Consider the following 12,296-nt stretch of genomic DNA (forward strand, 5'->3'; position numbering starts at 1 on the left):
TTCGTTTGACTGCTGCCGTGTTGCTCCTGAAGTCCTGAGGCTGTGCAGGCTGTGCAGGTTGTGCATCCCTCGATTCGTGTGTCTGGCAAAAACGGGCTGAGCTGGGCTGACGAGTAAGTGCCCAATGACATCATTCGCCTCAAAGTCCCGTGACCGCGTTCCAGACGCGTGTTGGGCCGCGTCGACCAGGAGGATCCATGACCAAAGCAACTTCGTCCACCTCAACCATTGAATGTTATCGTCTTGGATCTGGATTTGATAATTGCTGCAACACCTCACCGCTTCCTTGCTCATCACCCCGGCCATGTGTTGTCAACCACATTCGCCTCAGAAGTATGCCGTTCTGTCCCCTCACCACCTCTTCTCAACCGCCAAAGAAAAACAAAGCGCATGCACTCAATAAAAGTCTGACTGCGGCACAACAAGACAAGGAAAACCAGACTTCGGCACAACACCACCGGCTCGACGGATGCAGTCAAGATGAGCACAACTTTGATGAAAGCAGCACTCCCGAACGAAACGTTCCCCAGACGCCTGCCGTCCGGATCCCGTTTGAAGACCTCATTGCGAACACTGAAGATGCTTTCAATTGTGCACCACCACTGGCCACACCAGGAGATCACGTATTATGGGATCCTCATAGCTCAAACATGTCAGGGCCCGGGGCAGGGACGCAAAGAAGCAGGAAACGTGCCCATAGTTCCTCCCCAGCGTCATCACAGCAACTTTCTGCACAGAAGGACACTTTGAACCTCGATACTTTGAACAAATCCCTTCGAACTCCAAACAATGACCCCACTCAAGATCTCTGGAACAGATACACCACTACGAATGCTCCCAAAAGTAACCAAGATGGGCAGGCAATGGCGAACTACGGTCACCTCATCCCTTCGTCGCCTCAAACACCCAGCACTACTAGCAAGGATGGCAGCCTTCGCCGAACACATAGCTGCGGAGTCGAATGGCCAACATCAAAAGCAAAGCGCCGGAGGATTGATGCCAACCTCAATCATGGCCGCACAAAACAGCTGTTTGCAGCGTCGCGTCAAGATATCCTCCGTCGCGATCTGTCCAACAATACTCGGGTTGGTCTACTCTTGGAAAAGATCCAAGAAAGCTTGACCAAGAAGGCTATTCCAGCAGAGAAGAGTCCTTCAAGTTCTTCGCCTTTGCCAGATTTGGTGAGACGTTCGGAGGCTTTAGTGTCGCCAACGCGACCCCGGAGTCAAGGATGGACACGGCAAGGCAAACAGATCCAAGAGGATCCTCCCCCTACCCTGGCATCCACTGCGAAATCCCAGACGGATGCTCAGATGGCGAAGTCCTTCACTTTGGAATTCGAAGACGATGGTCTCGATCTTGAGGCATTCGAAGATCTAGAGCAAGCACTCGAGCGCGCAGCAGAGACGGAAATTTGCATTGCAAGGGACGAGCCTAACTTTGGATCTTCGAATGCGTCGGACCACCGCCATGAAGCCAGCACAAATTCGAAGAGGTTGTCAGATGAATCTAATGTTAAGGAGGCTCCCGAGGAGTTTGACGACGATTTTGACGATGACGACGAAGATCTTATGAATGAAATGATCGGTCTTGCCGCTCAGTATGACTCGCAGGACAAGTCTGCAGCTGAGAAACAGCCGACCGCAGTAGCTTCTGCGCATGCTCCCAAGCGCCTAGAAACGCTCGATGAATTTGATGACGCTTTCGATGACGACGACGATGATTTATGGAAAGATATCGCTAATGCAACCTCGGACACTGTGGGAGAAGGCAGACCAGCTGGCTCGGTGGGTTCTGGACTAAAGCTAATCTAATGAGAATTTGCTGATAGAGTATATAGAACATTGTGGACAACAGAGCCATCAAACGTTACCTTGTCATCGACGTGTTTGATAGTGTTTACGAGTACAAGCCTGGACGTAAACGACCAGAAAAAGTGTGCAAACCTTTTGCCCTATACCCGATCCGTTTCTGACCTGTTGCAGATGCTCTCCGTCAAGGATGACAAGACCGGCATGCTCTACATAGTCTGCCTGCGAGATTCTTGGTATGATACTCGATGCACCAAAGGCTCATATGTCCACATCATTGGAAACTTCGATCGCAGAGGGCAGTGCATCGTCAACGACGCCGAAAACATGATAATCCTCCACCCGGATCATCTAATCTCTTCGACGGTCGTAGGTGATTCTTTCACGTGCATGCGAAGAGCTGTGCTGCAAGACAGAGTCAAAGCAACCGGGGCAGCTACCCAACCACAAGTCTATGGCCATATTCTGCACGAAGTCTTTGGACAGGCGCTCCGTATCAACAAGTGGGACATTGATACATTCAGAGCTATCATCGCCAAGATCCTGCCAACTTATCTTGAATCGCTCTACGAGATTAATGTCCAGGTGCAAGACGCCACTGAATATCTGCTGGGGAAAGCACCCGAGCTGATGGCCTGGGCGAGTGTCTTTGTGGGCGACACATTATCTGCTGATGCTGTAGCTCGTGACCGCCATGGCTTGCTCGTACCAACCACAATCAACAAACTGCTCGAACTAGAAGAACACATCTGGTCGCCTATGTACGGTCTCAAGGGCAACATCGATGCAACCGTACAAGTCCAAATGAAGCTACCAGAAGACTCTTCCCCGAGAACGTTGCTGGTCCCCTTTGAGCTGAAGACCGGCAAGAGAGATAACGTTGAACAGCACCGGGTCCAAACAGCTTTGTACACTTTACTGCTCTCCGACAGATACGACGTCAATGTCACCTGTGGCATCCTGTATTATTTGGAGTCTTCAAAAACATTCCGTGTGGAAGGCATCAGAAATGAGCTTCGGCACATGGTCATTGAGCGGAACGAACTTGCTTGTTACGTTCACGACAAGTTGGCGTTACCCCCAATGATCAAAAAGGAACATCTCTGTAAGAATTGCTATTCCAAACCTGCTTGCTTCATCTATCATAAGCTCTCAGAAGGTGGTGATGGTGCTACAAGTGGGCTTGGTGAGATATTCAATGAGGTGGTTGACCACCTTTCGCCCGACCACCAGGCATTTTTCAGAAAGTGGGACGACTTGCTCACACAGGAAGAACGTGACAGCATGAAATTTCGCAGAGAGTTATGGACGATGCTGAGCTCGGAGCGCGAGGCTGTTGGGCGGTGCTTTTCGGAAGTTGTGTTACAGCCAGGATCAGGTTTTGAAAAGCCTGGGAGCTCAAAGATCAACAAATTCGAGTACACGTTTGTCAAGCACAAACCTCGTCCTGGATTCTCGTTCTCGGAATCCCAGATCACCACAGGTGATCCCATTGTGATATCAGACGAAAGCGGTCACTTCAACTTTGCTGCAGGCTTCGTTACCAACGTACGCCCTACACGAGTTGTAGTAGCGGTAGATCGAAGACTTCAGCATTCGAGACGCACATTGGAAGGATTTGACCCAGTTAAGAACCAGGTCTTCTCTGGTGTTAGCGCACCCGAGATCGAGGATACGCCTCCGGACGACTTACCATTTCTCTATCGGATCGACAAGGACGAATTTGCAAACGGAATGGCAACGGCTCGCAACAACATCATCCGTATGATGGAGAAAGACCTTTGGATAGCTCGTGAACTCCGACATTTAATCATTGATAACAAGCCTCCCGAATTCAAAGTCACTTCTACAGCGTATACGCTGACCGGAACATCGTCTCAGTCGAGTTTGAATGTCGACCAACGTCGCGCGATTGAGAAGGTGATGAGTGCGAAAGACTATGCACTCATACTGGGAATGCCTGGAACAGGCAAGACAACCACCATCGCTCATATCATCCGTGCTTTGGTCGCACAGGGGAAATCGGTTGTTCTCGCTTCTTACACTCATACAGCTGTCGACAATATCTTGTTGAAAATCAAGGATGACAAGATTCCAATACTACGCATTGGTGCTGTCAATAAAGTGCATCCTGATATCCAGAAATTCGCACACATCTCCGGAGTACCCAAGCATACAATGGAAGACTTAAAGGATTCCTGGGAAAACACCAAAGTCGTCGCAACGACCTGCCTCGGAGTCAATCATGGCATCTTCAATGCTCGCACTTTCGACTATTGTATCGTTGACGAGGCTTCTCAGATTACGTTGCCGGTCTGTCTAGGCCCAATCAGAATGGCCCGTACATTCATCCTTGTTGGGGACCACTACCAGTTACCACCGTTGGTGCAGAACAAACAAGCTCTAGAAGGTGGCCTGGATGTCAGCCTCTTCAAGCTTTTGTCGGATGCGCAACCCGGGTCAGTCGTGAATTTAGAACACCAGTATCGAATGGCAGAAGACATCATGCTATTGTCGAAAGAGCTTGTGTACATCGGCCGGATCAAGTGTGGTAACGAGGCGGTTGCGAATCAAACTTTGCACATTCCTGGTTTGGAAGCAGGGCTCGCTCTGCACCATCATACTGCTTCGACCGCGGTCAGGTCTTCCCAGGATCTCTGTTTATCTGACGGTAGCTGTTGGCTTCGACGGGCGCTCTTACCTTCATCACGGTGCTTGTTTCTCAATACGGACACCGTCGTTTCACCCGAGTCAGGACAGGAGACCGTGTCCGGAGCACGTATCACGAACGCATGTGAATCCAAATTGACTGCTCAGTTGGTGGCCACACTTATTGACTCAGGTATCTCTCCTCGGGCTATAGGTGTCATTACCTTTTATCGATCCCAGCTTGCTTTGATCCGGTCAGACGTTAAAGCTGCTACTGGATCGGTAGCCGCAGGAGAAGTGGAAATGCATACTGCAGACAAATATCAGGGTCGGGACAAAGAAGTCATTATCCTCAGTTGCGTGAGAAGTAACAAGAACAACCATGTTGGGGATCTGCTGAAAGACTGGCGGAGAGTGAATGTGGCTGTTACTCGCGCTCGGAGTAAGCTGCTAATTCTCGGCAGCAGGCAGACACTGGGCAGCAGTGATGTTCCAATTCTTCAGGGCCTCGTCAGGATTATGTCCGAAAAAGGCTGGGTTTTGAATTTACCTGTGGGTGCCGCTCGGTCGCATTTATTTGAGACCGTGTCGGGTCCTACGCAAAGAAGCACCTTTGCATCCGGAGATAAAGTGCCTTCTCCACCAATGTCGTCTAGCACCACAAAGAAGAAGCCTCCTCTGGGAGCTGTGACGGCAAATGGCAGTCCTAAGAAGCACAACACTTTCAGGAAGCCGGCAAAAGTGGTTCGTGGAAGTACAGTTGTGGGCGAGATCGAAAAGGTTCTGGCCACGACGCCGGTCACGCAGGATATAATGAACGAGCTCGATGGTGGTGGCTTAGCGGGAAAGGAGAATCACAATCTGATTGTGGATTTGACAGATGACATCGACATGGATATGGATGCAGATTTTGACCCGACCGATTTTGGAGTATATTGATATAGAGAGATTAACGAGTGCCTGGGATCATGCCGAACAGACCACCGGCGGGGATGTTTATAAGAAGAAATTCAGGACACCAACCTATCACAGATTTCCTCGTCCACCTGCAAGCGGGCAACTAACTAGAAGGGTGGTCCTTATTGTAAAGAGAGGTTCCCAGGAGCTAAATTGACACACAGATCAGTCACAACTTGCTCACACGGTGGGCGTATCTTCTAGACTACCAATTGAAGTGTGGGCCGTAGTCACGGACACTCGCGAGACTCTGCTAAATATAGAGTTGCAACGGCTATAAATCAAAGGACAGGTTTGGCAAAGTTTACAAAGTCTAATAAAGTCCAGATTCGGCCTCGAGGCGTGTTGAAAGGGCAGTGCATAGAAAGCCTTTGCCGCCCATGATTTCATTAATTAAAACAAGAATGGAATAATGGTCATCTTCAGTTTCGACTTTGAGTCACTCGTCTTCCTTGAACAAGGGAGTGTGTAGCTTCGCTTCCGATACAAGTCTTGCGACGACATGGCGATGCTCACATCAACCTCGGCAATGTCGGTCCTGGCCTCCAACGTCTCGCTAGGAGCCAGTTATCAGCTTCAGGTCATTGGGTACGTTGGCTGTAAATTTTAAGCTCTTTTCTGATGGACTGCACTGACGATGGCAAAGGGGGAACACCATGATTCACGGGACCGCTCTGTGCGAGATGCCAGAAAGACACCTTGCCACATGCTCGACGCACGGCTTGGTCCCATGTCGTGCGGGATTCATCGAGCGTGCTGGGTCGCGGTATCTGGCACTACGAGACTCGACTGCCGAAGACGATGCGCGCTACTGTACACTACGAGGCCCTGTCGGCAAGGGCGAATATCAGATCGCAATCGAGTCGCAGCTGGAGAGGAGCTCAGCCCTGATCGGGGTGAGCGTCTTTTCGTCTGGTTGGATCGTCGTGGAAGACCATGGGCGGAACTTGTTAAGGTTTGACAAGGACCTAAATTCGAGTAGATGGATTGCGGTACCGGACGCGGACTCTGGTGCTTGGGTACCGTGGTGGTATGCCCCCAGTGCAGCGAACCTGGAAGATTTTGACAACTATGTCACCATTGATATCGAGCTGGTGGAGGTGTCTCAGTGAGTCCCACCACGACACTGTCAGTAAGACCGAGGTGTGGTATTGTTCAGAGGATGGTATGATTTCCAGGAAGAATATCTAGGATATGGTCTTTCGATATCAACCAGCGTAAAGTTAATCGAGGCCCAATGGACGCTCCTCCTCGTCGTCGTCATTACTATCGTTGTCGTCTGCCGCGGTGATCGGATAATTGGCCTCGATATATGCGTCGACAACGCCGGGAGACAAGACGTGTTTGGGAGGATTCTCTCTCCCGTCATAGAAGGTCTCCTTCGAGTCTTCCGGAACGCGGGGGTCTTGCCAGGTCGTGTACTGCTCGAGTGAAGCTAAATTGGCAAAGTAGGGCTCGCCGGCGGTCTTGTGCGATTTCCACCCCGGCGGCAACTGTCCGAAGGTGTTCGAAATGAGCTCAAAGCACAAGATTACCGCCGCATTCCTTTTATACGGTGTGTTCGACTTCAGCGTTGGAAGGTGGGAGGCTTTGACGGCGAGATTCCAGATCCGTTTTGACTTCAATGGAGTACAATATCGCAAAAGTAACCTGACTATCCAGTGATGTCCCTTTAATGCCGCGACGTACAGAACGCTCAGTCCCGCTCTGTATGGTTCGAGTGTCTTTAAAAGATATTTGCCAAGGGCGTATCTGGACCTGCTATGATAGCCGCAAAGATACTCCTGCGCCTTCTCTAGATCCAGATCCAGATCCAGGAATTTTAGCTCCGGGTCGACGCCGGCTTCAAGAAAGGTCTCGACAAGGTCATAGTTTTCGGCCTCAATGGCAATACGGAAACAGGCTTGTACATTCTTCGAGGAGCGATCCAAGCCTGCTTTGAAGAGTACTTGCGCAACTTCTGAATGGCCCGCCTCGACAGCAACCTGCAGCGGACTTTTGAAGCGGCCAGCTAGTTGGACTTTCACAGGTATAGAGTGCCAGACACCTCGGCGGATGGCGTCAAAGTCTTCCGGGGACCACTTGCTGTGTTGCGTCCCACATATCAGATCTTGGAGAATCGCAGGTTCATACCAACCGACGACTTCAGTGACATCCAAGTAAGGCTTCCTTTCATGATCAAAAACACGGGCCTTTTTGGTTCCTGCTCGTAGCTCCCACTTGTCTGTTAGTCGAGACGATAAACCCGGCCCGGGTGTAACAACTGCGTCAATTGAATCAACCAAGCTGAACACAGTTGCCTTACGCGAGGTTGACACCCCGTCCACAATATTGCCTGCCCCGAATTGTAGCGTCAGGTTGTTAATCACCCATTCCGGCGCACTCTCCTGACCAGAGGTATACAAAGTGTAAGATGGCTTGCCATTCACACTGTTTGGAGTTGGCTCAGATGCACCCTGTTGAATTGCTGGGAACGAAAACTGGAGCTGCGCTCCTCTCTCCCGGCTGACGTCGGTGTATACCCATCCGAATTCCTTCTTGGCACCCGCTCGCCTTACGACTTTTATGGTATCGGACCACTCTGTCCCAAATGACCTGTCTTGATCGACCCCAATCAGCTTCGCGCCGTAAAGAGTGTCTAGAGTCTCTGCATAACCCCGCTGAGCAACAAGTAGGGCATATACTAAAGGTATAGCAAACTCATCTTGGGCCGTGCCTAAGGTATAGCGGAGGATGTCCGTGTGGCCATTTAGTACGCTGGCGTAGATAGCGCGTGTCCGCAGGTCGTGTAACACTTCGTTGCTTCCACCTTGATTCAGCCTCTGAGCCTTTTCAGCTCGTGAGAAGATCAACTGGACGACTCCAAGATGACCGTTTGCTGCAGCCAGTGATACGAGAGTGCTCAGGCGCTGTGCGTCTGGGAACCGGGACGTTGCCTTCCAATGTACGTGCAAGAATGTCCATAGGCCAAGTGTCGCACATTTGTCTTCAAGCTGGTGCTGACTTCGTAGTAATAAAGATGGCGGGTGATTCCCGAACTCGTCGCCCGGTGACATTACTAGGGGATATGCAGCGAGATCGGTTTTGACTCGAAGATACTCGAACCACGCCTCACCTTCCTTTGAAGTCAAGAATTCCTCGACTGCAGTTTTGGTCTCGTCTTCGCAAGTGTCTAGCTCGCGGAAGTGTCGAACCCAGAACTCGCGAGCATAGCTGTCAAAGCCGGCATTTGAGGCTGCGTGCTCGTCGATGAAGCCATGAGCAGCGCCACCGAGAGGCGCCGTTCGAGTCATCCTCCTCTTGGAGCGCTTACAAAGGACCGAAAGAGAGGCCAGCGTAAGTGAGGTATGTCCGCGGGACTTGTCGAACTCGAAATCCGTGTTAGCCATGTCCATCAAATAGTCCTTCGCCGTCAGGTGCACGAAACGCACAACACCGTCGCGGACTTCTAGCAGCCAGTTGCATTGTTGCAATAAGTCGTCTGCCAATGGCCGTCGATGATATTTTAGACCTATTCTACTGTCAAGTCTTGACGGCGTAGGCAACGCATGGTCCAAGACAGTATCAAGCTCGTCTAAAGTGAGAGGTCTGTACGTTACACATAGAATCGACAGCATCAATCTGAGAGGCTCAAAACCACGAAGATCACCATCAGTTTGTACTGGCTTGTCTCTGCTGGCAAAGGATGATGGACCCAAAATCTGTTGCAAGATTCGAGAATACTGCGAATCGGGTCGACCTAATTCTGAGTCATCCAGAATACTCTGGTTGAGAGGTCGCTGCTTGAGCTTCCGAATGGCATGAGCGACCCACAGAAAGGAGTCTTCCGCTCTCTCAACAAGAAAACTGACTGTTGCAGCCCGCTCTCTTGCTTGCTGTTTCGATAATGCGGATTCTGGAAGGGCGGTCTGAACAGCTGAGGGGAACAAGGCATCCACTTTATATCGGATAAAAGTCTTCACTCCAGCTGAGATGTACTCTTTATGTTTCGTGTCTTCAAGATCGATTGCAAGTGCTTCGATCCTCACGGTTGTTGGCAAGACTGGTGGTGACCGGCTAGTGCAGATCCATTTCACCCTCGAGCAAGCAGGGTCTGTAGTCAGCTTCCGCAGGACGTCGTATATGGACGCTTGATCCTCAAACTCATCCACAGCATCAAGTAAAAAATAGCCATTTCCCGGAACCTTAGAAAGCAGTTTCCGGAGCATGCGCAATAGAGTTTCTTCGACAAATCGCGAGGTAAACATAGTTCGTCCATCATAGGCGTATTCATGCATGCTAAGACCTTTCATTGTGTGATGAATAGTCTGGTCCTGGAATTCGTGACGCAGGAGTTGCTTAATGCAGGATTTAAGGAATGAGGCTGTCGATCTTTGTTCCGGAACCTGGCTATCGCAGAAAAAGTATCCAACAAAGGAATGTGAATCAAGAGGCACAAGCGATCGCAGCCGCAACGTCAGGTAAACAAGGTCCATTGTTTTGCCTTTTCCAGGTTTGCCATAGACCCAGAGACATTGAAACCTCGAGCTTCTGCAAAATTCTTGGAAGGCCGAATCAATCCATCGACAAGATTCCTCGACAAGATCGCCTTTCACCCGAAGGATTGAGGCGCGGACGTCCTCTGGATGAGAAGTGCCAAGTTCATTTAGCAGATTCCGATAGTCTTCTGGACTTGAAAGTCAGGTAAGGAGCTCGACGAAGGACGTTTGTATGACCGATAAATTAATACCTTCGAGACCTGGTTTGCATGCACCCAAGTTAGTCCACCTGGCTCATGACATTTCATGGTCACATCCCACCCACCAGGACCTTCCGAACCCAACAAATGCACATTCGAATGATTGACATTGAGATTGAGATCTCCAAACACGCTGCGAGCATTGCCACTGGCAGAGGCGTTCCCATACTTGTGCCCCCGTACGTGTTGTTCTTCATCGTTTCGGGGCGGAGTCATAGAAGTGTTGAACATCGTTAATGGTTCATGTGTTGTATAATGATGGAGATATGATCATCAATGCCGAAAGATGCTAGAGAGGCCGTCGGGCTGGATGCGCAATGTTTATCTTGATCCGCAGGCTCGCACCGCCCACAAGGCTGATGTCGCAAGCTTGACGCCGCCCCTGACGCGAGCAGGACCGGTCTGGAGCAGTTGTGACCCCATTGGAGGAGCACTGGGTGATCCGAGTGATCTGAGAGACGGTCAGACTTGTGGGCCGGTTAGCCCTTCACAGCCACCCAATGGTTAAATTTGTTTGCCCAAATCCCACCTCGCGATCACGGCGCTACATGCTACTGTACGTTCCTTCAGAGTGTCGCGCACCCCGATACTAACTAGTTGACTAGGCCCCGCGAATCGGGCTTGCGGGAGGCTCGTTTGGAGACAGACCATTCCGTCTATAACTTGGTTTGAGGGAGCAAATGGACGCACCACAAATCTGCGCCTTTTCCTTATCCGCTGGGCACTAAACAGGCTACAACAAAGGGGAGAGTCGTCGCAGCAGCTCTGAAGCTGAAATAGGGATAAAAGAGCTCAAGACCTGTGCCCGCCTTCGGCAGAGTTCACATATTGTGCTTGTGTCTGCCCCTATTCTATGGATCCTGCTACAGCAATTTCCACCGCCGCTGCTGTAATCGACCTTGTGATCTTTGGGTACAAAGTCATTGCATGTGCTGTCGAGCTCAGAAGTTCCGCCCAAGGAGCCCTGGAAGAGAACATCGACCGAGAGACTATTGCCCGTGACATCCAGTATGTCCTTGGAAACTTGCACGGTTCAAACGAAGCGGACGGAGACCGGGAACTCGAAGACCTGAGACAAAGAGCGCTGAAAGTCGCCACAGAGCTCTCGATAGAACTCAATAAACTCAAGGTGACGCCTAATGGGTCGAAACAGGAAGCGCTTAAGAAGGCTCTTCGTAGTCTATGGAAGAGGAAAGATATCTTGAATTTGGAGGATCGATTGAGGGGCTTGAGCCAGGAGATCAACCTTCACCTCACTACTGACGCAAAGTAAGTGTTTTGCTGTACTGACACAGACTTATATGATAAGCCTGACGACGTCAATATAGTAAGCTGCTCAATGAGATGACCGAAGCTCAACGAAGCCAAGTGACGAAAATACTCGATGAAATCGAACAACAGTCTAAGGAGCTCCGTGCTCAGCTGATTGACCAGCAAGCAAAAAATCGAGAAGAGACTCACTTATTACGCCAGTCGGTCGACGCAGTCAAGGAAGAAACCGCCAGTATCCGCGAGAGTCTCGACAAAGTAGTCGACGGGTCTCAGGGAACCAAAATCATCCTCGAACAAATATTAGAGGCTGGCGCAGATCTACAAGATCGCTTCAAAAGGGTTGAAGAACTGCTTGCACAACCAGAGCCGAACCAGTCTGAGCTCACCACCGGAGCAGTTAATCAGGTCTTTGAAGCTCTTGCATGGTACTGCAACAGAAAGACAGCAGCGGACGTGGTAAGTATTCTCAGTCGAGTTAGAATCCCATGATCACGGGCAATGTTAACATTTGGAATCAGCTATTGCAGCAAAAGTCGGACGAGACTGCATCCGCGTTCCCCGTCACAGGCCATGTGTACACTGCCAGTGTTCAGGTACGTGGTAGAGGGAAGCTAGTGCAAGGCAATATTGGTCCTGCACAAAAGCACGACGCCAAGCATACGTTTGGAGGCAGCATGAATGTAACGGACGATGCGAAGGTCGTGAGTGGGAACATCTCCGAGCTGGGCTTTGCGGCAAGTTTCCTCTCATGAAGAGATTTGCTTCGTGATAAATTGGTGAAGAGAACGCATATGCTTCCCTGAACTCGTCGCTTTATGAACCCTTTTTACGCTTTCTGCTCTCGGGGAGCAATCCCCCTGAGGTTAGTG

General features: G+C 50.5%; 4 protein-coding genes across 4 annotated transcripts; 3 read left to right on the forward strand and 1 right to left on the reverse strand.

Moving 5' to 3' along the window:
* Window positions 1–335: 335 nt before the first annotated feature.
* On the forward strand, window positions 336–5,399 carry PV08_08117 (uncharacterized protein; the record flags this gene model as incomplete). The annotated part of the gene is made up of 3 exons (XM_016382443.1): window positions 336–1,787; window positions 1,841–1,936; window positions 1,986–5,399. The coding sequence occupies 3 exons, from the start codon at window positions 336–338 to the stop codon at window positions 5,397–5,399; spliced, it is 4,962 nt and encodes a 1,653-aa protein (XP_016233146.1).
* Window positions 5,400–5,919: 520 nt separating this feature from the next.
* On the forward strand, window positions 5,920–6,529 carry PV08_08118 (uncharacterized protein; the record flags this gene model as incomplete). Its single annotated transcript, XM_016382444.1, has 2 exons — window positions 5,920–6,005; window positions 6,064–6,529. The coding sequence occupies 2 exons, from the start codon at window positions 5,920–5,922 to the stop codon at window positions 6,527–6,529; spliced, it is 552 nt and encodes a 183-aa protein (XP_016233147.1).
* Window positions 6,530–6,640: 111 nt separating this feature from the next.
* On the reverse strand, window positions 6,641–10,386 carry PV08_08119 (uncharacterized protein; the record flags this gene model as incomplete). Its single annotated transcript, XM_016382445.1, has 2 exons — window positions 6,641–10,083; window positions 10,221–10,386. The coding sequence occupies 2 exons, from the start codon at window positions 10,384–10,386 to the stop codon at window positions 6,641–6,643; spliced, it is 3,609 nt and encodes a 1,202-aa protein (XP_016233148.1).
* A 622-nt stretch (window positions 10,387–11,008) lies between these two features.
* PV08_08120 (uncharacterized protein) lies at window positions 11,009–12,179 on the forward strand (the record flags this gene model as incomplete). The annotated part of the gene is made up of 3 exons (XM_016382446.1): window positions 11,009–11,424; window positions 11,484–11,883; window positions 11,946–12,179. The coding sequence occupies 3 exons, from the start codon at window positions 11,009–11,011 to the stop codon at window positions 12,177–12,179; spliced, it is 1,050 nt and encodes a 349-aa protein (XP_016233149.1).
* Between the last annotated feature and the right edge of the window lie 117 nt (window positions 12,180–12,296).

Source organism: Exophiala spinifera (genome assembly GCF_000836115.1).
Source record: "Exophiala spinifera strain CBS 89968 unplaced genomic scaffold supercont1.6, whole genome shotgun sequence".
Classification (NCBI taxonomy): domain Eukaryota; kingdom Fungi; phylum Ascomycota; class Eurotiomycetes; order Chaetothyriales; family Herpotrichiellaceae; genus Exophiala; species Exophiala spinifera.